Source organism: Homarus americanus, unplaced genomic scaffold (genome assembly GCF_018991925.1).
Source record: "Homarus americanus isolate GMGI-L3 unplaced genomic scaffold, GMGI_Hamer_2.0 scaffold24523, whole genome shotgun sequence".
Lineage (NCBI taxonomy): Eukaryota > Metazoa > Arthropoda > Malacostraca > Decapoda > Nephropidae > Homarus > Homarus americanus.
Genome location: NW_024744357.1, coordinates 3,286,467 through 3,312,605, shown reverse-complemented (window position 1 = coordinate 3,312,605; position 26,139 = coordinate 3,286,467). Strand labels below are relative to the sequence as shown.

The window sequence follows — 26,139 nt, the reverse complement described above, 5'->3', positions numbered from 1 at the left end:
TGAGATAATTATTACTCCAAGATCATAACACCGTCATCCACGCGATCACCTGTTAGAGAAAGTCGACTATATTATGGACGGTTAGTTATTTGATTCTTAAAGAGTTTTGTTCTACTGTCAGGATTATTAAGTAACTTTAAATTATATCCTACCAAAATGGGTCTCACTGAACAGTTTCACCATATAATATTTAAAAAAAAAAAAAAATAGATTGCAAAAATATCTAAATGAATCACTATATGATTAACTGATATATCGATCAATCAATTTAGGTGGCAACCTTTATTGTAAGTGTTGGCAACTGTGAGGTTCCCGGATTATCTTAGTAAACAATCCCACATTTTGCATCTCTTTAAGAAATACCTTTCGATTCCTCTCATTCATCTCAGTCTCTGCCTTACTCATTAATGTCTCCTCGATATCGTAGGAAGAGTTTTTTTGCGGGGGTGGGGGGGATGAAAGACACCAAAAGTTCATTATGTGGACCTTCTCACATGTTGACTGAACTTACCAATATTATTGGAAATGTGCGAACCCCCTCTAGAGTTATTTTAAGGACACTCATACAGATACACATGCAGAGAGGACTAGGAACACTAATTTGCCTCGTGTATGTTGTCAGTGCTGTTAAGAGTTCAATATCCTATTGACTGATAATGGTGTGAGTAACACCACCTGTCGACTGAAGACTGCGGGTGTGATGTTGCTTACAGCGGATGAGAAAAATTATGTTTAATCAATGCATTTTATATCTCCTTTTGTAATGTACTTACAGTTAATATGTTTTATTGACAAATGATGCCACATTTTAATGAAAACAAATAATTATAATCAATGCACGTTAATAAGTCATGTGATATAAATAGTTTATAAAATTTACAAATTTTAGATTAGCATAATTCTCTCTGGACTGACAAACTATCAGCTGCCACATATGACACCACTATGTACAGTACACGGCAATGGTACAAGAACTGCATTTAATGATATATTTTGGAATTAAGTGAAGTCTCAACATCAGAAGAGTTATCAATATAGGTTTAAACTAATGTTCTTTTATGATTAGGTGTTGTTCAGTTGTACTGAATATCGTTCGTAGTTACCACTGAAATGAATTATTTTGTTGTATCCCAAACTGAGTGTACATGGTGCTGCCTCTAAGGGATATTTAATCATACCATCTTTCCCTCCCAAAATGGTGGTCTATTTTCATTGGTTATCGCTAATTTTATCCTGATTAATTGTGTTTTTATTAACTTTTATATTAGATTATTTTTCTCCAAAAATGCTTTCATATTTTAAAAGTAGAAATTTACTCATGCTAATATGTATATATATATATATTTATATATATATATATATATATATATATATATATATATATATATATATATATATATATATATATATATATATATATATATATATATATATATATATATATATATATATATTAGAGAGAGAGAGAGAGTCTTTATGCCAGCAGCATCTGGTGTTCTTAGGTTCATACGCTCACCCGTCCAAGTACTAACCAGACTCAACTTTTCTTAGCTTCGCTGAGCCGAAAACAAACGGTATTACCAACGTTTCGAACGTTTCGTATTGTATTTCAGCCCCGCGAAACGGTTTTGTGTAATTGCAACTTGTTAATTCTTTCAGTCTGGCTGAGGCCATCAGTGGTTGATGATCTTTGGTATATAATAAAAGATCAGTATACAAGATATTCTTTTGCACAGTTTTATGATTTTGCTATATCATTAAGGATTATTATATGTTTGATATATTGTTGAAGAGGGAGTGATCATTCCCTTGGAAAATATCCATTATTTGCCTATTCATATACTGACATGAAATATAGGCAGCGTAATAGAGTTTGGTTAATACGACATTTAACTCCCTATACACATAAGACGTTGGTGAAGGGAAAACTTGTATGTAAAGACTTAATTTCACTCACTGTTTTGATAAGTTAACTACGTTTTCTGGAAGTTCATGAACTGTTCAGATTTTATGGAATGTAGTTGATACTTCTAAAGATATTAAGATAAAGTAGCTTTTATACCCCATCCCATGGAGACAATTAATTGAATTATTGAAATAAAAGAACAATCGTCTGTCAGTTTGACGATTCTTTCGATTTATGCAAACTCTTTTGAAAAAAAAGTTTGGTAATGTTAATTCCTTTTACTGTATAACTTAACTCCTAGGAAATTATAAAATGAGCTCTGCCTAGCCTATGTGATCTTTTTTAATACATGCTAATAAAATTATGATCTCAAAGTTGCTAAAGTGCTACCCTTGAGAGCCTAATAGAATACACATCAAACACCTATGTCCATTAATGTACGGTCATGACACATTGACCAAAAATTACCAAGTTATATATTTTGGCAATATTAATATAATTTTCAGAATTTTGTGTAAGTTGCTGAAACGTAAGAGCCGATCACTTATTATTCTAAAACAAATATTTTTGGGGCACATCTCCTTGAGTCCTACTCATCAGGCAATCATGACTTCCGCCTGAACCCTGGTAAAGATGGTATCGTGTACGGTCACCATCACATTACTTCTCTTGTACCGCCCTAAAAAACGTACCATTGTACCACAGATGTTACATGAACTGTCACTGCTCCAGGAGGTTGATACGATGGCGAGGAAAAGATATAGTTGATTATAATGTATATGGGAGAGGATTATAAGAGAATGAAAGAAAATTTTGTTCAATACGAGACTTTATTTCTGTAAGATGCGAGACGAGAGAGACAAAACTCTTCATCGGTCTTATGGTTGAGTGTGAGAAGTGGGTAAATGCAGACCATGTTTGTGTTTGTGGAGAGAGTAGCGTTTGTGTTGATAAAAAAAGAAGAAATGCATGAAAAAAATTAATAATTATTTTATCAATTTTTTTTACGGGGATTAGCCCACCCGGGCACAGATCACTGACCCACATAAAAATAATAATTTAATAATAATAATAATAATAATAATAATAATAATAATAATAATAATAATAATAATAATAATAATAATAATAATAATAATAATAATAATAATAATAATAATAATAATAATAATAATAATAATAATAATAATAATAATTATTATTATAATAATAATAATAAAAATAATAATAATAATAATAATCTATAAATTTCAAAAACGAAACATAAATCAAGAGTGAGAAACGATATACATTATTTATGTTGTGTTGTCCAAGTAAGAGAAACAATTGAGACCCTGCAATTGTGTGTAAATGAGGTAGAAAGTCAGATGAGCAACCTGGGACTTGGTCACAATTTTCGTGATACCATATGGCAGCAGGGTCTACCATTAGACAACACCTTATGCATCCAATACCTTCCCAGGCGGTAGTACCTCCCTGTTTGGTCGCTGCTTACTGCCTAGTACCATATCATTTTCCATCAAAATTATTTTTAAAAACTATTTTCAGCATCTAACTATCAAACCCGTATAGGAGAAGAGATGAATGACTCGAGAACATAATATTTTGAAAATAATGTTCGTCTGGGATTTCAAAATACAAGAAACTGTTAAGGTTTTATTGGTGTCAGTATTTATTACATCCTTTGAGATGGTGTTTATGGAAGTAATAAGGCAATTGTTATATGTCCTTGGGCGAATCTTCCTTGTTGGTAGTTAGAACAAGTTGCTGCTCTAGTAGAAACGTTTTGTCGGCTATTAGATGCAAGAAGCTCTGTGAGTAGCCTCTTGTAAGACTGAGTGACGGTATATTTCTTTCCATAACCGTTGGTACTCGGGGTGCAGTAATTGCCGTAAAAGGCTGTGTTGTCAATTTAGTTTGCTGATTGGTTTGGTGGATAATGTTGCACAACTTATAGTTGTGCTGAATATTTGTTTTGTTTTTAATGCTGAAAGGTTAACCCAATGATCTATTTGGTATGTTGTCTCATTGTATATAGGTGTAAAAGTCTCAAGGGGTGGCTGTGTGCTGGTATTTACTCGCAGGTTTCGTGTTGACCTGCTTCACAACACAACGTCTCTTTAGTGGCCTCACCGTCGTCTTCCCACGGGCCATCACAGAGCCTCACGTACAGGAACACCTGTGTGTGTGGCAGTAAGACATATTAACACATGATTATTAGATTAAACACTCATTTTTAAAGTTTATACACTGTGAAGCTTATAAATAATTATGTATTTTTCCAGAGAGTATGAATAGTTGTGTGTGTGGGGTTATAATTTGTTTGCATGTATGTGTAGACTACATTGGATATTTTCCTATCAGTCGTACGGGTACAAGATCAGAAAAATATAAGCAATGTTACGAATGATCATTGTGATATTCAAATCATAAAAAGTCTTAAATCATAGTCCAGACCAAGATACTTTGGTTATAAACAGTGTATTTATGCAGTTGAACCGCAACTTTTTTCTCCATTGTCTTGCGATTGTTCTAAACATTCGGGATCTAATTGGTAAACATTTTTCCGAGTTTAGACCCAACTACACCGAGGAATTAACGGAAATAGCAGTTATCAACGTGGTATCACTGTGTGAAGGAGTAATGCTCGCGTGTGGTGAAAGAGGGCGAATACCAAAGCGAACAACTAACGACGTTCAGTATTTGAATCGTGCGCCGGCGTTGTGTTGAATCAGCTAAAATGTCCATCGATTTCCATTGTACCCATAATAACTTTATGTTAAATAAATATATGTGATTATGCAACACCATTACATGTGTTTGTCGCCGTTTTCATTATAATTTCTGTCTTCATGTGTTTATTCTTACCACCAAACCATTGCACAGGCCACAATCACTTCGTCGACTGATCAGTGTGTTACCAAACTTGGTGAAACCTGTCCACACCCAGAAACTTTGTATCTTGTTTCGCATTTCCGACGGGAGACAGAAAACACGTACAATCCTGGCTTGTAAATATTTTGAAACAATTTTCTACTAATTTGGTTGTTGCAAATCTTTGGGGATACAGACCTAATCTTGTCTCGTAACAGTATAAAGACAATGCTGCTCAACAGTGTAGAAGCATTGTATCTTGGTCTGGTCACGAATTTAGAAATTCAACTATTTTCGAAACTTTAGTTCTAACCGGTAGTTAGTTAATGTCAAGACATCATAGAAATTTAAAGACAAGCAAGTGACTTAATCTTAAAAGGGTGTCACTGAAGTATTGTTGCCAGGCAACAAGAATTACAAATCCATTTAAATCCAGAGAATCTATTTGGAATTAACTTTAGATTTAATGCACTAGCTTTCATTTTGTTGTTCCTGCACAAAAGAAGGTATTATTGTGCAACAGCTTCATAAGCTTTAAACCTTTTTTTAACCAGTTAGTTTAAGGATTATAATTGTACAGGTCTGTGGGTAATTTCCACCCTGTGATACTTTATAACAGGACAAGACAAGTAAAATGGGCCAAGATGACCTTTCGCTGCTTAAAAATTACTAAGCTATAAATCTAGAACACCAAGAATAACAGGAATAACAGTGGTCGGTATATACCAAAGACTTAAGGCCTCAAATTAGATTTGAAAATAACACCAAGGGCCAGGAACTAGTGTTCTCTTGTGAGAACTGCTTGTGACGTCCCCTTTATATACCTTTTGTGACGTAGTTCTAGCAGCAGTTATCGGATAATAATAGTTATTTACTCAGAAAAATAAGTTCTTCACTCTCTCTCTCTCTCTCTCTCTCTCTCTCTCTGTCTCTCTGTCTCTCTCTCTCTCTCTTTCGCACTTGCTATTTGTTGCACAGACTCGTTTATCCTCCATATTCTTTATCGTTTGCTTTATTTCAACGTGTATTACTTCAGACTTACTTCAGTTGGCCCAACGACGTCTTTACCCTCTTCAGCCAGGTCGTCACACATACTCTGGCCCACCGTCTTGCCGTCGGGAAGCTCGAAATTCAGGTCTCCTTCGCTGGTCATTTCGTTCCACTGTAAAGAAAATTTTATTTCTCCTGGCTAATAATGACACGGATTTATATGATTTAGCTGAAGCTCTAATGTATATGTTAAGATGTTAACTGCTTTATTTTAAAAGATTTGTGTTATTTGAGTGCTAGTGCTGTGATAGTAACATTCATATAGAAAATTATGGTGTTTGGGCTTACTATTTTTCCGGTAAATAATTCAGTATATGGCAGTAAAGGCTCACCTCTGTGCGGCATCTATCATGACAGTCTTGTTGATCTTCACAGTTTTCCACATCGAAGGCCTCCATGGGGAACACTTCTTCCTCCTCTGCAGACTCAGTAATGAAGGCGCCACAGTCACACTCTGGGACTCCTTGAGCCCTGCCAGTAGGAGTGGCTGATTATATTTCTATTTTAACATTACTCTTCATTCTGTTACACGTTAGTTAGCGTAAATGATCTTCGCATTTGTCAACGGGTGGAATTATACCCAAATTTGCTCCCATTTTATTTGTGGTTGAGAGCTGTCTGGGGAAATAAATATCGTCAGGTAATTAAAGTTTAAATTATTTTGCTAAACGTAATTTTACTTTAGATTTAATCCACAGAATAATGCATTATCGAGATTCTGTTAACAATGTGATGAAGCGCTTTATTTTTTGTTGCCCTTCACACCATGTGATCTAAATATTTGTATATCTACCGGTGATATACTGTACGCACACAGGGCGATGTGTGCAGAAAGTGTCTTCCATTCTCTTCTTGATCTCAAATCTATAAGAAATAAGTCTTGATGGATATAATGTTCAGTAAATAATACATGAACTATTAAAGTGTTACCTTTTACTTAAGATTGTTATTTACGTTATAATACATATCTACTCGTTAAGGTCTTTAAGTGAATAAAAAAAATTACACGAGTCAATCAAGAATTAAACATTATAAGAGATACACATATCTATTGTCGAGGATGTTAAAATGTGCTTAGGTTCTAAAAATATAAGTTATGGTGAAATATGAGTAATTTCCTGGTCGTGAACATTAGCCTATAATATGCAGTATATAATTATGTTTACGCCTTGTTCATCTTTTCTGACCATAGTCAGTCAATTTTTTAAAATGTATAATATTATCAGCTAGAGTTATGTCTTACGAAAAAATCCAGTCAATTATATAACCATAACTGTTGTAGAGTAGTGAAGTGTTACCATGTGAGGGCAGTGAGGGAGAGGAATATCACGAGGAACTTCATCTTGCTTGTCAGAAGTAGTATGAGGACCAACATTCACCAACCTCTTTTATACTGGCTGTGTAATGACCCCAGCAAGAGTTCATCGTCACCCAGTCAGCTGGACAGTCTCAGGCTCCCTATCCGCATGACTGAAAAAAAAATTGCATTTTTCCATGGATGATCATGAACACTTATAAACACCTGTCTTAGAAGTTAATGGCAATTAATAAAGTACTGAACGTTTTTCTAGATTTACTTTAAAATCGTACGTGTTCCTTAAACTTTGTTATACAGTACTCAATATGCATGAAAAATCTTTTGACATGAATCTAACGTTTCATATTGTCTCCAATTATTTTTTTTTTTGCATTATTAGGCCATCAGGAATGTTCTTGGCACTCTCATGGTTTAATAGCGATGTGTTCGATGCATTTACTGTGTATCATAACAATAAATATTTAGCTTTTTTCATTTTGAATAACGGTGTATGAAGTGATTATAGGAGTACATGTAAAGAACCTAGATAGTTACTGTTAATTTAGCCAGATGAATGTTATCTCTACTAATATTTAACTGATGGATCCAGGACTTGCCTCGCTTGTTCGATCACGAGGCATCCCCACTCTATCCTGCTGTAAATGGTTACATGAATTTACAAGCACGGGAATGTTAAGGAGGTTTGCTTGCATAAAACAAGCTTAGAATATAGTGTGCTGTATCCACACTTTTTCTAACGGCCACTCGATCTTATGGTCCCTACTGCCACTTTCAGATAATGATATACTCTATCAAATGCGTTTTAGGCGTCTATTGTTTAAGCATACTTGTGTATTATAACATTGGTGGAATACAAGAGACACGTTATATGTAATTCCATTTTTTTTATTGTGTATTGTAGAGTGTTTGAAGTAATATAGAATAAGCACTTAGGAACCATTATTGATGGTAAGAAAGAAACATATATTGAGATAATTATAACTCCAAGATCATAACACCGTCATCCACGCGATCACCTGTTAGAGAAAGTCGACTATATTATGGTCGATTAGTTATTTGATTCTTAAGGAGTTTTGTTCTACTGTCAGGATTATTAAGTAACTTTAAATTATATCCTACCAAAATGGGTCTCATTGAACAGTTTCACCTTATAATATTTAAAAAGAAAAATAGATTGGAAAAAATCTAAATGAATCAATATATGATTGACTTATATGTCGATCAATCAATTTAGGTGGCAACCTTTATTCTAAGTGTTGGCAACTGTGAGGTTCCCGGATTATCTTAGTAAACAATCCTACATTTTGCATCTCTTTAAGAAACACCTTTCGATTCCTCTCATTCATCTCAGTCTCTGCCTTACTCATTAATGTCTCCTCGATATCGTAGGAAGAGTTTTTGGGGGGGGGGGGGATGAAAGACACCAAAAGTTCATTATGTGGACCTTCTCACATGTTGACTAAACTTACCAATATTATTGGAAATGTGCAAACCCCCTCTAGAGTTATTTTAAGGACACTCATACAGATACACAGGCAGAGAGGACTAGGAACAGTAATTTGCCTCGTGTATGTTGTCAGTGCTGTTAAGAGTTCAATATCCTATTGACTGATAATAATGTGAGTAATACCACCTGTCGACTGAAGACTGCGGGTGTGATGTTGCTTACAGCGGACCAGAAAAATTATGTTTAATCAGTGCATTTTAAATCTCCTTTTGTTACTTACAGTTAATATGTTATTGACAAATGATGCCACATTTTAATGAAAATAAATAATAATAAACAATGCACGTTAATAAGTCATGTGATATCAATAGTTCATAAAATCTTACTAAATTTTAGATTAGCATAATTCTCTCTGGACTGACACGCTATCAGCTGCCACATATGACACTTCTATGTACAGTACACGGCAATGGTACAAGAACTGCATTTACTGATATATTTTGGAATTAAGTGAAGTATAAACATCAGAAGAGTTATCAATATAGGTTTAAACTAATGTTCTTTTATGATTAGGTGTTGTTCAGTTGTACTGAATATCGTGAGTAGTTACCACTGAAATGAATTATTTTGCTGTATCCCAAACTGAGTGTACATGGTGCTGCCTCTAAGGGATATTTAATCATACCATCTTTCCCTCCCAAAATGGTGGTCTATTTTCATTGGTTATCGCTAATATTATCCTGATTAATTGTGTTTTTATTAAGTCTTATATCAGATTATTTTTTCTCAAAAAATGCTTTCATATTTTAAAAGTAGAAATTTACTCATCATAATATATATATATATATATATATATATATATATATATATATATATATATATATATATATATATATATATATATATATATATATATATATATATATATATATATATATATATATATATAAGTAAATCACTGTAGGTATCTAGGTATATGCTGATATTCCCAGCGCTTTCGTGTAATTCACCCTGAAGATGTGAATTATATATATATATATATATATATATATATATATATATATATATATATATATATATATATATATATATATATATATATATATATATATATATATATATATATATTAGAGAGAGAGAGAGTCTTTATGCCAGCAGCATCTGGTGTTCTTAGGTTCATACGCTCACCCGTGCAAGTACTAACCAGACCCAACGTTTCTTATCTTCGCTGAGCGGAAAACAAACAAACGTTTCGTATTGTATTTCAGCCCCGCGAAACGGTTTTGTGTAATTGCAACTTGTTAATTCTTTCAGTCTGGCTGAGGCCATCAGTGGTTGATGATCTTTGGTATATAATATAAGATCAGTATACAAGATATTCTTTTGCACAGTTTTATGATTTTGCTATATCATTAAGGATTATTATATGTTTGATATATTGTTGAAGAGGGAGTGATCATTCCCTTGGAAAATATCCGTTATTTGCCTTTTCATATACTGACATGAAATACAGGCAGCGTAATAGAGTTTGGTTAATACGACATTTAATCCCCTATATACATAAGACGTTGGTGAAGGGAAAACTTGTGTGTAAAGACTTAATTTCACTCACTGTTTTGAAAAGTTAACTACGTTTTCTGGAAGTTCATGAACTGTTCAGATTTTATGGAATGTAGTTGAGACTTCTAAAGATATTAAGATAAAGTAGCTTTTATACCCCATTCCATGGAGACAATTAATTAAATTATTGAAATAAAAGAACAATCGTCTGTCAGTTTGACGATTCTTTCGATTTATGCAAACTTTTGAAAAAATAGTTGGTTATGTTAATTCCTTTTACTGTATAACTTAACTCCTAGGAAATTATAAAATGAGCTCTGCCTAGCCTATGAGATATTTTTTAATACATGCTAATACAATTATGATCTCAAAGTTGCTAAAGTGCCACCCTTGAGAGCCTAATAGAATACACATCAAACACCTATGTCCATTAATGTACGGTCATGACACATTGACCAAAAATTACCAAGTTATATATTTTGGCAATATTAATATAATTTTCAGAATTTTGTGTAAGTTGCTGAAACGTAAGAGCCGATCACTTATTATTCTAAAACAAATATTTTTGGGGCACACATCCTTGAGTCCTACTCATCAGACTATCATGACTTCCGCCTGAACCCTGGTAAAGATGGTATCGTGTACGGTCACCATCACATTACTTCTCTTGTAACGCCCTAAAAAACGTACGATTGTACCACAGATGTTACATGAACTGTCACTGCTCCAGGAGGTTGATACGATGGCGAGGAAAAGATATAGTTGATTATAATGTATATGGGAGAGGAATATAAGAGAATGAAAGAAAATTTTGTTCAATACGAGACTTTATTTCTGTAAGATGGGAAACTAGAGAGACAAAACTCTTCATCGGTCTTATGGTTGAGTGTGAGAAGTGGGTAAATGCAGACCATGTTTGTGTTTGTGGAGAGAGTAGCGTTTGTGTTGATAAAAAAAGAAGAAATGCATGAAAAAAATTAATAATTATTTTATCAATTTTTTTTACGGGGATTAGCCCACCCGGGCACAGATCACTGACCCACATCAGGGACTGCGGGGCGAAAATATATTACTAAATACTAAATAATAATAATAATAATAATAATAATAATAATAATTATAATAATAATAATAATAATTAATCAAATTAATAGCAAATTAATAAAATAAAAAATTAAATAATAATAATAATAATAATAATAATAATAATAATAATAATAATAATAATAAAAATAATAATCTTAATAATAATAATAATAATAATAATAATAATAATAATTATAATAATAATAATAAAAATAATAATAATAATAATAATAATAAATAAATACAAAAACGAAAAATAAATAAAAAATGAGAAACGATATACATTATGTATGTTGTGTTGTCCAAGTAAGAGAAACAATTGAGACTCTGCAATTGTGTGTAAATGAGGCAGAAAGTCAGATTAGCAACCTGGGACTTGGTCACAATTTTCGTGAAACCATATGGCAGCAGGGTCTACCATTAGACAACACATTATGCTTCCAATATCTTCCCAGGCGGTAGTACCTCCCTGTTTGGTCGCTGCTTACTGCCTAGTACCTTATCATTTTCCATCAAAATTATTTTTAAAAACTATTTTCAGCATCTAACTATCAAACCCGTATAGGAGAAGAGATGAATGACTCGAGAACATAATATTTTGAAAATAATGTTCGTCTGGGATTTCAAAATACAAGAAACTGTTAAGGTTTTATTGGTGTCAGTATTTATTACATCCTTTGAGATGGTGTTTATGGAAGTAATAAGGCAATTGTTATAGGTCCTTGGGCGAATCTTCCTTGTTGGTAGTTAGAACAAGTTGCTGCTCTAGTAGAAACGTTTTGTCGGCTATTAGATGCAAGAAGCTCTGTGAGTAGCCTCTTGTAAGACTGAGTGACGGTATATTTCTTTACATAACCGTTGGTACTCGGGGTGCAGTAATTGCCGTAAAAGGCTGTGTTGTCAATTTAGTTTGCTGATTGGTTTGGTGGATAATGGTGCACAACTTATAGTTGTGCTGAATATTTGTTTTGTTTTTAATGCTGAAAGTTTAACCCAATGATCTATTTGGTATGTTGTCTCATTGTAAGTTGGTGTAAAAGTCTCAAGGGGTGGCTGTGTGCAGGTATTTACTCGCAGGTTTCGTGTTGACCTGCGTCACAACACAACGTCTCTTTAGTGGCCTCACCGTCGTCTTCCCACGGGCCATCACAGAGCCTCACGTACAGGAACACCTGTGTGTGGCAGTAAGACATATTAACACATGATTATTAGATTAAACGCTCATTTTTAAAGTTTATACACTGTGAAGCTTATAAATAATTATGTATTTTTCCAGAGAGTATGAATAGTTGTGTGTGTGGGGTTATAATTTGTTTCCATGCATGTGTAGACTACATTGAATATTTTTCTATCAGTCGTACGGGTACAAGATCAGAAAAATATAAGCAATGTTACGAATGATCATTGTGATACTCAAATCATAAAAAGTCTTAAATCATAGTCCAGACCATGATACTTTGGGTATAAACAGTGTATTTATGCAGTTGAACCGCAACTTTCTTTCTCCAGTGTCTTGCGATTGTTCTAAACACTCGTGATCTAATTGGTAAACATTGTTCCGAGTTTAGACCCAACTACACCGAGGAATTGACGGAAATAGTACTTATCAACGAGGCATCACAGTGTGAAGGAGTAATGCTCGTGTGTGGTGAAAGAGGGCGAATACCAAAGCGAACAACTAACGACGTTCAGTATTTGAATCGTGCACCGGCGTTGTGTTGAATCAGCTAAAATGTCCATCGATTTCCATTGTACCCATAATAACTTTATGTTAAATAAATATATGTGATTATGCAACACCAATACATGTGTTTGTCGCCGTTTTCATTATAATTTCTGTCTTCATGTGTTTATTCTTACCACCAAACCATTGCACAGGCCACAATCACTTCGTCGACTGATCAGTGTGTTACCAAACTTGGTGAAATCTGTCCACACGTAGAAACTTTGTATCTTGTTTCGCATTTCCGACGGGAGACAGAAAACACGTACAATCCTGTCTTGTAAATATTTTGAAAACATTTTCAACTAATTTGGTTGTTGCAAATCTTTGGGGATACAGACCTAATCTTGTCTCGTAACAGTATAAAGACAATGCTGCTCAACAGTGTAGAAGCATTGTATCTTGGTCTGGTCACGAATTCAGAAATTCAACTATTTACGAAACTTTAATTCTAACCGGTAGTTAGTTAATGTCAAGACATCATAGAAATTTAAAGACAAGCACGTGACTTAATCTTAAAAGGGTGTCACTCAAGTGTTGTTGCTAGGCAACAAGAATTACAAATCCATTTAATTCCAGAGAATCTATTTGGAATTAACTTTAGATTTAATGCACTAGCTTTCATTTTGTTGTTCCTGCACAAAAGAAGGTATTATTGTGCAACAGCTTCATAAGCTTTAAAACCTTTTTTAACCAGTTAGTTTAAGGATTATAATTGTACAGGTCTGTAGGTAATTTCCACCCTGTGATACTTTATAACAGGACAAGACAAGTAAAATGGGCCAAGATGACCTTTCGCTGCTTAAAAATTACTAAGCTATAAATCTAGAACACCAAGAATAACAGGAATAACAGTGGTCGGTATATACCAAAGACTTAAGGCCTCAAATTAGATTTGAAAATAACACCAAGGGCCAGGAACTAGTGTACTCTTCTGAGAACTGCTTGTGACGTCCCCTTTACATACCTTTTGTGACGTAGTTCTAGCAGCAGTTATTGGATAATAATAGTTATTTATTCAGAAAAATAAGTTCTTCACTCTCTCTCTCTCTTTCGCACTTGCTATTTGTTGCACAGACTCGTTTATCCTCCATATTCTTTATCGTTTGCTATATTTCAACGTGTATTACTTCAGACTTACTTCAGTTGGCCCAACGACGTCTTTACCCTCTTCAGCCAGGTCGTCACACATACTCTGGCCCACCGTCTTGCCGTCGGGAAGCTCGAAATTCAGGTCTCCTTCGCTGGTCATTTCGTTCCACTGTAAAGAAAATTTTATTTCCCCTGGCTAATAATGACACGGGTTTATATGATTTAGCTGAAGCTCTAATGTATATGTTAAGATATTTACTGCTTTATTTTAAAAGATTTGTGTTATTTGAGTGCTAATGCTGTGATGTAGACATTCTTATATATAATTATGGTATTTGGGCTTACTATTTTTCTGGTAAATAATTCAGTATATGGCAGTAAAGGCTCACCTCTGTGCGGCATCTATCATGACAGTCTTGTTGATCTTCACAGTTTTCCACATCGAAGGCCTCCATGGGGAACACTTCTTCCTCCTCTGCAGACTCAGTAATGAAGGCGCCACAGTCACACTCTGGGACTTCTTGAGCCCTGCCAGTAGGAGTGGCTGATTATATTTCTATTTTAACATTACTCTTCATTCTGTTACACGTTAGTTAGCGTAAATGATCTTCGCATTTGTCAACGGGTGGAATTATACCCAAACCTGCTCCCATTTTATTTGTGGCTCAGAGCTGTCTGGGAAAATAAATATCGTCTGGTAATTAAAGTTCAAATTATTTTGCTAAACGTAATTTTACTTTAGATTTAATCCACAGAATTATATATTATCGAGATTCTGTGAACAATGTGATGAAGCGCTTTATTTTTTGTTGCCCTTCACACCATGTGATCTAAATATTTGTATATCTACCGGTGATATACTGTACGCACACAGGGCGATGTGTGCAGAAAGTGTCTTCCATTCTCTTCTTGATCTCAAATCTATAAGAAATAAGTCTTAATGGATATAATGTTCAGTAAATAATACATGAACTGTTAAAGTGTTACCTTTTACTTAAGATTGTTATTTACGTTATAATACATATCTACGCTTTAAGGTCTTTAAGTGAATAAAAAAAATTACACTAGTCAATCAAGAATTAAACATTATAAGAGATACACATATCTATTGTCGAGGATGTTAAAATGTGCTTAGGTTCTAAAAATATAAGTTATGGTGAAATATGAGTAATTTCCTGGTCGTGAACATTAGCCTATAATATGCAGTATATAATTATGTTTACGCCTTGTTCATCTTTCGTGACCATAGTCAGTCAATTTTTTAAAATGTTGTATAATATTATCAGCTAGAGTTATGTCTTACGAAAAAATCCAGTCAATTATACAACCATAACTGTTGTAGAGTAGTGAAGTGTTACCATGTGAGGGCAGTGAGGGAGAGGAATATCATGAGGAACTTCATCTTGCTTGTCAGAAGTAGTATGAGGACCAACATCCACCAACCTCTTTTATACTGGCTGTGTAATGACCCCAGCAAGAGTTCATCGCCACCCAGTCAGCTGGACAGTCTCAGGCTCCCTATCCGCATGATTGAAAAAAAAAATTGCATTTTTCCATGGATGATCATGAACACTTAAAAACACCTGTCTTAGAAGTTAATGGCAATTAATAAAGTACTGAACGTTTTTCTAGATTTACTTTGAAATCGTACGTGTTCCTTAAACTTTGTTATACAGTACTCATTATGCATGAAAAATCTTTTGACATGAATCTAACGTTTCATATTGTCTCCAATGATTTTTTTTTTGCATTATTAGGCCATCAGGAATGTTCATGGCACTTTCATGGTTTAGTAGCGATGTGTTCGATGCATTTACTGTGTATCATAACAATAGATATTTAGCTTTTTCATTTTGAATAACGGTGTATGAAGTGATTATAGGAGTACATGTAAAGAACCTAGATAGTTACTGTTAATTTAGCCAGATGAATGTTATCTCTACTAATATTTAACTGATGGATCCAGGACTTGCCTCGCTTGTTCGATCACGAGGCATCCCCACTCTATCCTGCTGTAAATGGTTACATGAATTTACAAGCACGGGAATGTTAAGGAGGTTTGCTTGCATAAAACAAGCTTAGAATATAGTGTGCTGTATCCACACTTTTTCTAACGGCCACTCGAGCTTATGGTCCCTACTGCATACTTGTGCATTATAACATTGGTGGAATACAAGAGACACGTTATATGTAATTCCATTTTTTTTATTGTGTATTGTAGAGTGTTTGAAGTAATATAGAATAGGCACTTAGGAACCATTATTGATGGTAAGAAAGAAACATATATTGAGATAATTATAACTCCAAGATCATAACACCGTCATCCACGCGATCACCTGTTAGAGAAAGTCGACTATATTTTGGTCGATTAGTTATTTGATTCTTAAAGAGTTTTTTCTACTGCCAGGATTATTAAGTAACTTTAAATTATATCCTACCAAAATGGGTCTCATTGAACAGTTTCACCTTATAATATTTAAAAAGAAAAATAGATTGGAAAAAATCTAAATGAATCAATATATGATTGACTTATATGTCGATCAATCAATTTAGGTGGCAACCTTTATTCTAAGTGTTGGCAACTGTGAGGTTCCCGGATTATCTTAGTAAACAATCCTACATTTTGCATCTCTTTAAGAAACACCTTTCGATTCCTCTCATTCATCTCAGTCTCTGCCTTACTCATTAATGTCTCCTCGATATCGTAGGAAGAGTTTTTGGGGGGGGGGGGGATGAAAGACACCAAAAGTTCATTATGTGGACCTTCTCACATGTTGACTAAACTTACCAATATTATTGGAAATGTGCAAACCCCCTCTAGAGTTATTTTAAGGACACTCATACAGATACACAGGCAGAGAGGACTAGGAACAGTAATTTGCCTCGTGTATGTTGTCAGTGCTGTTAAGAGTTCAATATCCTATTGACTGATAATAATGTGAGTAATACCACCTGTCGACTGAAGACTGCGGGTGTGATGTTGCTTACAGCGGACCAGAAAAATTATGTTTAATCAGTGCATTTTAAATCTCCTTTTGTTACTTACAGTTAATATGTTATTGACAAATGATGCCACATTTTAATGAAAATAAATAATAATAAACAATGCACGTTAATAAGTCATGTGATATCAATAGTTCATAAAATCTTACTAAATTTTAGATTAGCATAATTCTCTCTGGACTGACACGCTATCAGCTGCCACATATGACACTTCTATGTACAGTACACGGCAATGGTACAAGAACTGCATTTACTGATATATTTTGGAATTAAGTGAAGTATAAACATCAGAAGAGTTATCAATATAGGTTTAAACTAATGTTCTTTTATGATTAGGTGTTGTTCAGTTGTACTGAATATCGTGAGTAGTTACCACTGAAATGAATTATTTTGCTGTATCCCAAACTGAGTGTACATGGTGCTACCTGTAAGGGATATTTAATCATACCATCTTTCCCTCCCAAAATGGTGGTCTATTTTCATTGGTTATCGCTAATTTTATCCTGATTAATTGTGTTTTTATTAAGTCTTATATCAGATTATTTTTTCTCAAAAAATGCTTTCATATTTTAAAAGCAGAAATTTCCTCATCATAATATATATATATATATATATATATATATATATATATATATATATATATATATATATATATATATATATATATATATATATATATATATATATATATATATATATATATATATATATATATATCATGTAAATCCACAATGAAAACGTGGATAAGATAAATCTTGATAAAATCACACGGGAAAATGGAAACAACGGAGTACCTTAGCTTTCGTCTTTATTCAAGACATCTTCAGAGGCAACTAGATTACATGGACAGAGAGAGGCTTAAATATACAGGGTGACCTAAAAACATGAGGTCATGTCATAATGATGACATCCACTAATCCCCACACCAACACAACCGTAGAGGAGCTTAAGAGAAGGGTGGTGACGTGACTAGACAGGTCAGGTCAGAAAAAAGGGACCCACAAAATAACTGTCATACATCAAGATCAAAGGTTTTCAAAGCAGTTTTAACCTTGGGCCACTGACAAATAAATTTATGTAACATATTATCAGTTTTGAACTGACCATCACTAAGGTTTATTGATTTTAATTCCTTAATCAAACTAGCTTCAACCAGAAGTCTTTCTGTGACACAAGATGATTTGAATACTTCTAAGCTTTTTTCCCAAGCAATGGGGTGATTATTATTCCTAACATGAACGAACAAGGCACTGCTTTCAGATGCAGTTCTGATATTATACTTATGTTGTTTGATTCTCAGCTGCAGTGTTTTTCCTGTCTGACCTACATAATTACAATTACATTGGCTACATGGAATACAATAAACACAACCATTACCAATATGTTAATAAGGAATAGCCCAAGTTTGAATGTAAATGGAAGTGTTTATTGTATTCCATGTAGCCAATGTAATTGTAATTATGTAGGTCAGACAGGAAAAACACTGCAGCTCAGAATCAAACAACATAAGTATAATATCAGAACTGCATCTGAAAGCAGTGCCTTGTTCGTTCATGTTAGGAATAATAATCACCCCATTGCTTGGGAAAAAAGCTTAGAAGTATTCAAATCATCTTGTGTCACAGAAAGACTTCTGGTTGAAGCTAGTTTGATTAAGGAATTAAAATCAATAAACCTTAGTGATGGTCAGTTCAAAACTGATAATATGTTACATAAATTTATTTGTCAGTGGCCCAAGGTTAAAACTGCTTTGAAAACCTTTGATCTTGATGTATGACAGTTATTTTGTGGGTCCCTTTTTTCTGACCTGACCTGTCTAGTCACGTCACCACCCTTCTCTTAAGCTCCTCTACGGTTGTGTTGGTGTGGGGATTAGTGGATGTCATCATTATGACCTGACCTCATGTTTTTAGGTCACCCTGTATATTTAAGCCTCTCTCTGTCCATGTAATCTAGTTGCCTCTGAAGATGTCTTGAATAAAGACCTAAGGTACTCCGTTGTTTCCATTTTCCCGTGTGACGTTTCTTATCTTCGCTGAGCGGAAAACAAACAAACGTTTCGTATTGTATTTCAGCCCCGCGAAACGGTTTTGTGTAATTGCAACTTGTTAATTCTTTCAGTCTGGCTGAGGCCATCAGTGGTTGATGATCTTTGGTATATAATAAAAGATCAGTATACAAGATATTCTTTTGCACAGTTTTATGATTTTGCTATATCATTAAGGATTATTATATGTTTGATATATTGTTGAAGAGGGAGTGATCATTCCCTTGGAAAATATCCGTTATTTGCCTTTTCATATACTGACATGAAATACAGGCAGCGTAATAGAGTTTGGTTAATACGACATTTAACTCCCTATACACATAAGACGTTGGTGAAGGGAAAACTTGTGTGTAAAGACTTAATTTCACTCACTGTTTTGATAAGTTAACTACGTTTTCTGGAAGTTCATGAACTGTTTAGATTTTATGGAATGTAGTTGAGACTTCTAAAGATATTAAGATAAAGTAGCTTTTATACCCGATCCCATGGAGACAATTAATTAAATTATTGAAATAAAAGAACAATCGTCTGTCAGTTTGACGATTCTTTCGATTTATGTAAACTCTTTTGAAAAAAAAGTTTGGTAATGTTAATTCCTTTTACTGTATAACTTAACTTCTAGGAAATTATAAAATGAGCTCTGCCTAGCCTATATGATCTTTTTTAATACATGCTAATAAAATTATGATCTCAAAGTTGCTAAAGTGCCACCCTTGAGAGCCTAATAGAATACACATCAAACACCTATGTCCATTAATGTACGGACATGACACATTGACCAAAAATTACAAGTTATATATTTTGGCAATATGTATATAATTTTCAGAAATTAGTGTAAATTGCTGAAATGTAAGAGCCGATCACTTATTATTCTAAAACAAATATTTTTGGGGCACATCTCCTTGAGTCCTACTCATCACACTATCATGACTTCCGCCGGAACCCTGGTAAAGATGGTATCGTGTACGGTCACCATCACATTACTTCTCTTGTACCGCCCTAAAAAACGTACCATTGTACCACAGATGTTACATGAACTGTCACTGCTCCAGGAGGTTGATACGATGGCGAGGAAAAGATATAGTTGATGATAATGTATATGGGAGAGGATTATAAGAGAATGAAAGAAAATTTTGTTCTATACGAGACTTTATTTCTGTAAGATGCGAGACTAGAGAGACAAAACTCTTCATCGGTCTTATGGTTGAGTGTGAGAAGTGGGTAAATGCAGACTCATGTTTGTGTTTGTGGAGAGAGTAGCGTTTGTGTTGATAAAAAAAGAAGAAATGCATGAAAAAAAATAATTATTTTATCAATTTTTTTTTACGGGGATTAGCCCACCCGGGCACAGATCACTGACCCACATAAAAATAATAATAATAATAATAATAATAATAATAATAATAATAATAATAATAATTAGAATAATAATAAAAAAAAAATAATAATAATAATAATAAATAAATTTCAAAAACGAAAAATAAATCAAGAGTGAGAAACGATCTACATTATTTTTGTTGTGTTGTCCAAGTAAGAGAAACAATTGAGACCCTGCAATTGTGTGTAAATGAGGCAGAAAGTCAGATTAGCAACCTGGGACTTGGTCACAATTTTCGTGAAACCATATGGCAGCAGGGTCTACCATTAGACAACACATTATGCTTCCAATACCTTCCCAGGCGGTAGTACCTCCCTGTTTGGTCGCTGCTTACTGCCTAGTACCTTATCATTTTCCATCAAAATTATTTTTAAAAACTATTTTCAGCATCTAACTATCAAACCCGTATAGGAGAAGAGATGAATGACTCGAGAACATAATATTTTGAAAATATTGTTCGTCTGGGATTTCAAAATACAAGAAACTGTTAAGGTTTTATTGGTGTCACTATTTATTACATCCTTTGAGATGGTGTTTATGGAAGTAATAAGGCAATTGTTATAGGTCCTTGGGCTAATCTTCCTTGTTGGTAGTTAGAACAAGTTGCTGCTCTAGTAGAAACGTTTTGTCGGCTATTAGATGCAAGAAGCTCTGTGAGTAGCCTCTTGTAAGACTGAGTGACGGTATATTTCTTTCCATAACCGTTGGTACTCGTGGTGCAGTAATTGCCGTAAAAGGCTGTGTTGTCAATTTAGTTTGCTGATTGGTTTGGTGGATAATGGTGCACAACTTATAGTTGTGCTGAATATTTGTTTTGTTTTTAATGCTGAAAGTTTAACCCAATGATCTATTTGTTATGTTGTCTCATTGTATGTAGGTGTAAAAGTCTCAAGGGGTGGCTGTGTGCTGGTATTTACTCGCAGGTTTCGTGTTGACCTGCGTCACAACACAACGTCTCTTTAGTGGCCTCACCGTCGTCTTCCCACGGGCCATCACAGAGCCTCACGTACAGGAACACCTGTGTGTGGCAGTAAGACATTTTAACACATGATTATTAGATTAAACGCTCATTTTTAAAGTTTATACACTGTGAAGCTTATAAATAATTATGTATTTTTCCAGAGAGTATGAATAGTTGTGTGTGTGGGGTTATAATTTGTTTCCATGCATGTGTAGACTACATTGGATATTTTCCTATTAGTCGTACGGGTACAAGATCAGAAAAATATAAGCAATGTTACGAATGATCATTGTGATACTCAAATCATAAAAAGTCTTAAATCATAGTCCAGACCAAGATACTTTGGTTATAAACAGTGTATTTATGCAGTTGAACCGCAACTTTTTTCTCCATTGTCTTGCGATTGTTCTAAACATTCGTGATCTAATTGGTAAACATTGTTCCGAGTTTAGACCCAACTACACCGAGGAATTGACGGAAATAACAGTTATCAACGTGGCATCACTGTGTGAAGGAGTAATGCTCGCGTGTGGTGAAAGAGGGCGAATACCAAAGCGAACAACTAACGACGTTCAGTATTTGAATCGTGCACCGGCGTTGTGTTGAATCAGCTAAAATGTCCATCGATTTCCATTGTACCCATAATAACTTTATGTTAAATAAATATATGTGATTATGCAACACCAATACATGTGTTTGTCGCCGTTTTTATTATAATTTCTGTCTTCATGTGTTTATTCTTACCACCAAACCATTGCACAGGCCACAATCACTTCGTCGACTGATCAGTGTGTTACCAAACTTGGTGAAACCTGTCCACACGCAGAAACTTTGTATCTTGTTTCGCATTTCCGACGGGAGACAGAAAACACGTACAATCCTGTCTTGTAAATATTTTGAAACAATTTTCAACTAATTTGGTTGTTGCAAATCTTTGGGGATACAGACCTAATCTTGTCTCGTAACAGTATAAAGACAATGCTGCTCAACAGTGTAGAAGCATTGTATCTTGGTCTGGTCACGAATTTAGAAATTCAACTATTTTCGAAACTTTAGTTCTAACCGGTAGTTAGTTAATGTCAAGACATCATAGAAATTAAAAGACAAGCAAGTGACTTAATCTTAAAAGGGTGTCACTGAAGTATTGTTGCCAGGCAACAAGAATTACAAATCCATTTAAATCCAGAGAATCTATTTGGAATTAACTTTAGATTTAATGCACTAGCTTTCATTTTGTTGTTCCTGCACAAAAGAAGGTATTATTGTGCAACAGCTTCATAAGCTTTAAACCTTTTTTTAACCAGTTAGTTTAAGGATTATAATTGTACAGGTCTGTGGGTAATTTCCACCCTGTGATACTTTATAACAGGACAAGACAAGTAAAATGGGCCAAGATGACCTTTCGCTGCTTAAAAATTACTAAGCTATAAATCTAGAACACCAAGAATAACAGGAATAACAGTGGTCGGTATATACCAAAGACTTAAGGCCTCAAATTAGATTTGAAAATAACACCAAGGGCCAGGAACTAGTGTTCTCTTGTGAGAACTGCTTGTGACGTCCCCTTTATATACCTTTTGTGACGTAGTTCTAGCAGCAGTTATCGGATAATAATAGTTATTTACTCAGAAAAATAAGTTCTTCACTCTCTCTCTCTCTCTCTCTCTCTCTCTCTCTCTCTCTCTCTCTCTCTCTTTCGCACTTGCTATTTGTTGCACAGACTCGTTTATCCTCCATATTCTTTATCGTTTGCTTTATTTCAACGTGTATTACTTCAGACTTACTTCAGTTGGCCCAACGACGTCTTTACCCTCTTCAGCCAGGTCGTCACACATACTCTGGCCCACCGTCTTGCCGTCGGGAAGCTCGAAATTCAGGTCTCCTTCGCTGGTCATTTCGTTCCACTGTAAAGAAAATTTTATTTCTCCTGGCTAATAATGACACGGATTTATATGATTTAGCTGAAGCTCTAATGTATATGTTAAGATGTTAACTGCTTTATTTTAAAAGATTTGTGTTATTTGAGTGCTAGTGCTGTGATAGTAACATTCATATAGAAAATTATGGTGTTTGGGCTTACTATTTTTCCGGTAAATAATTCAGTATATGGCAGTAAAGGCTCACCTCTGTGCGGCATCTATCATGACAGTCTTGTTGATCTTCACAGTTTTCCACATCGAAGGCCTCCATGGGGAACACTTCTTCCTCCTCTGCAGACTCAGTAATGAAGGCGCCACAGTCACACTCTGGGACTCCTTGAGCCCTGCCAGTAGGAGTGGCTGATTATATTTCTATTTTAACATTACTCTTCATTCTGTTACACGTTAGTTAGCGTAATGTTCTTCGCATTTGTCAACGGGTGGAATTATACCCAAATTTGCTCCCATTTTATTTGTGGTTGAGAGCTGTCTGGGGAAATAAATATCGTCTGGTAATTAAAGTTTAAATTATTTTGCTAAACGTAATTTTACTTTAGATATAATCCACAGAATAATGCATTATCGAGATTCTGTTAACAATGTGATGAAGCGCTTTATTTTTTGTTGCCCTTCACACCATGTGATCTAAATATTTGTATATCTACCGGTGATATACTGTACGCACACAGGGCGATGTGTGCAGAAAGTGTCTTCCATTCTCTTCTTGATCTCAAATCTATAAGAAATAAGTCTTAATGGATATAATGTTCAGTAAATAATACATGAACTATTAAAGTGTTACCTTTTACTTAAGATTGTTATTTCCGTTATAATACATATGAACGCTTTAAGGTCTTTAAGTGAATAAAAAAAATTATACTAGTCTATCAAGAATTAAACATTATAAGAGATACACATATCTATTGTCGAGGATGTTGAAATGTGCTTAGGTTCTAAAAATATAAGTTATGGTGAAATATGAGTAATTTCCTGGTCGTGAACATTAGCCTATAATATGCAGTATATAATTATGTTTAAGCCTTGATCATCTTTCCTGACCATAGTCAGTCAATTTTCTAAAATGTTGTATAATATTATTAGCTAGAGTTATGTCTTACGAAAAAATCCAGTCAATTATATAACCATAACTATTGTAGAGTAGTGAAGTGTTACCATGTGAGGGCAGTGAGGGAGAGGAATATCACGAGGAACTTCATCTTGCTTGTCAGAAGTAGTATGAGGACCAACATCCACCAACCTCTTTTATACTGGCTGTGTAACGACCCCAGCAAGAGTTCATCGTCACCCAGTCAGCTGGACAGTCTCAGGCTCCCTATCCGCATGACTGAAAAAAAAAATTGCATTTTTCCATGGATGATCATGAAAACTTATAAACGCCTGTCTTAGAAATTAATGACAATTAATAAAGTACTGAACGTTTTTCTAGATTTCCTTTGAAATCGTACGTGTTCCTTAAACTTTGTTATACAGTACTCATTATGCATGAAAAATCTTTTGACATGAATCTAACGTTTCATATTGTCTCCAATGATTTTTTTTTTGCATTATTAGGCCATCAGGAATGTTCTTGGCAATTCCATGCATTTACTGTGTATCATAACAATAGATATTTAGCTTTTTTTCATTTTGAATAACGGTGTATGAAGTGATTATAGGAGTACATGTAAAGAACCTAGATAGTTACTGTTAATTTAGCCAGATGAATGTTATCTCTACTAATATTCAACTGATGGATCCAGGACTTGCCTCGCTTGTTAGATCACGAGGCATCCCCACTCTATCCTGCTGTAAATGGTTACATGAACTTACAAGCACGGGAATGTTAAGGAGGTTTGCTTGCATAAAACAAGCTTAGAATATAGTGTGCTGTATCCACACTTTTCTAACGGCCACTCGAGCTTATGGTCCCTACTGCCACTTTCAGATAATGATAAACTATATCAAATGCGTTTTAGGCTTCTATTGTTTAAGCATACTTTTGCATTATAACATTGGTGGAATACAAGAGACACGTTATATGTAATTCCATTTTTTTTATTATGTATAGTAGAGTGTTTGAAGTAATATAGAATAGGCACTTAGGAACTATTATATTGATGGTAAGAAAGAAACATATATTGAGATAATTATTACTCCAAGATCATAACACCGTCATCCACGCGATCACCTGATAGAGAAAGTCGACTATATTATGGACGGTTAGTTATTTGTTTCTTAAGGAGTTTTGTTCTACTGTCAGGATTATTAAGTAACTTTAAATTATATCCTACCAAAATGGGTCTCACTGAACAGTTTCACCATATAATATTTAAAAAAAAAAAAAAATAGATTGCAAAAATATCTAAATGAATCACTATATGATTAACTGATATATCGATCAATCAATTTAGGTGGCAACCTTTATTGTAAGTGTTGGCAACTGTGAGGTTCCCGGATTATCTTAGTAAACAATCCCACATTTTGCATCTCTTTAAGAAATACCTTTCGATTCCTCTCATTCATCTCAGTCTCTGCCTTACTCATTAATGTCTCCTCGATATCGTAGGAAGAGTTTTTTTGCGGGGGTGGGGGGGATGAAAGACACCAAAAGTTCATTATGTGGACCTTCTCACATGTTGACTGAACTTACCAATATTATTGGAAATGTGCGAACCCCCTCTAGAGTTATTTTAAGGACACTCATACAGATACACAGGCAGAGAGGACTAGGAACACTAATTTGCCTCGTGTATGTTGTCAGTGCTGTTAAGAGTT

The 26,139-nt window shown here is 34.4% G+C and overlaps 3 protein-coding genes across 3 annotated transcripts; all 3 read right to left on the bottom strand.

Annotated features, from left to right (window-relative positions):
• Nucleotides 1–3,549: 3,549 nt before the first annotated feature.
• Nucleotides 3,550–7,192, bottom strand: LOC121877888. Its single transcript, XM_042383828.1, has 4 exons — nt 7,129–7,192; nt 6,163–6,301; nt 5,823–5,942; nt 3,550–4,085 (listed from the first exon to the last, which is right to left on the bottom strand). The coding sequence occupies exons 1-4, from the start codon at nt 7,170–7,172 to the stop codon at nt 3,981–3,983; spliced, it is 408 nt and encodes a 135-aa protein (XP_042239762.1). The 5' UTR covers nt 7,173–7,192; the 3' UTR covers nt 3,550–3,980.
• A 4,685-nt stretch (nt 7,193–11,877) lies between these two features.
• LOC121877889 lies at nt 11,878–15,467 on the bottom strand. The gene is made up of 4 exons (XM_042383829.1): nt 15,415–15,467; nt 14,446–14,584; nt 14,106–14,225; nt 11,878–12,413 (listed from the first exon to the last, which is right to left on the bottom strand). Exons 1-4 carry the CDS (start codon nt 15,456–15,458, stop codon nt 12,309–12,311), a joined length of 408 nt encoding a protein of 135 aa, XP_042239763.1. The 5' UTR covers nt 15,459–15,467; the 3' UTR covers nt 11,878–12,308.
• Nucleotides 15,468–20,966: 5,499 nt separating this feature from the next.
• On the bottom strand, nt 20,967–24,624 carry LOC121877884. The gene is made up of 4 exons (XM_042383821.1): nt 24,538–24,624; nt 23,570–23,708; nt 23,230–23,349; nt 20,967–21,502 (listed from the first exon to the last, which is right to left on the bottom strand). The coding sequence occupies exons 1-4, from the start codon at nt 24,612–24,614 to the stop codon at nt 21,398–21,400; spliced, it is 441 nt and encodes a 146-aa protein (XP_042239755.1). The 5' UTR covers nt 24,615–24,624; the 3' UTR covers nt 20,967–21,397.
• Between the last annotated feature and the right edge of the window lie 1,515 nt (nt 24,625–26,139).

Coding starts and splice junctions, on each gene's coding strand:
- LOC121877884 (XM_042383821.1), bottom strand. CDS start 24,614: ATGTTGGTCCTCATACTACTTCTGACAAGCAAGATGAAGTTCCTCGTG. Junction 23,350..23,569: donor ATGATAGATGCCGCACAGAG/GTGAGCCTTTAC, acceptor TTTTCTTTACAG/TGGAACGAAATGACCAGCGA. Junction 21,503..23,229: donor ACGTCGTTGGGCCAACTGAA/GTAAGTCTGAAG, acceptor TGCCACACACAG/GTGTTCCTGTACGTGAGGCT.
- LOC121877888 (XM_042383828.1), bottom strand. CDS start 7,172: ATGAAGTTCCTCGTGATATTCCTCTCCCTCACTGCCCTCACATG. Junction 5,943..6,162: donor ATGATAGATGCCGCACAGAG/GTGAGCCTTTAC, acceptor TTTTCTTTACAG/TGGAACGAAATGACCAGCGA. Junction 4,086..5,822: donor ACGTCGTTGGGCCAACTGAA/GTAAGTCTGAAG, acceptor CCACACACACAG/GTGTTCCTGTACGTGAGGCT.
- LOC121877889 (XM_042383829.1), bottom strand. CDS start 15,458: ATGAAGTTCCTCATGATATTCCTCTCCCTCACTGCCCTCACATG. Junction 14,585..15,414: donor TCCCTCACTGCCCTCACATG/GTAACACTTCAC, acceptor TCCTACTGGCAG/GGCTCAAGAAGTCCCAGAGT. Junction 14,226..14,445: donor ATGATAGATGCCGCACAGAG/GTGAGCCTTTAC, acceptor TTTTCTTTACAG/TGGAACGAAATGACCAGCGA.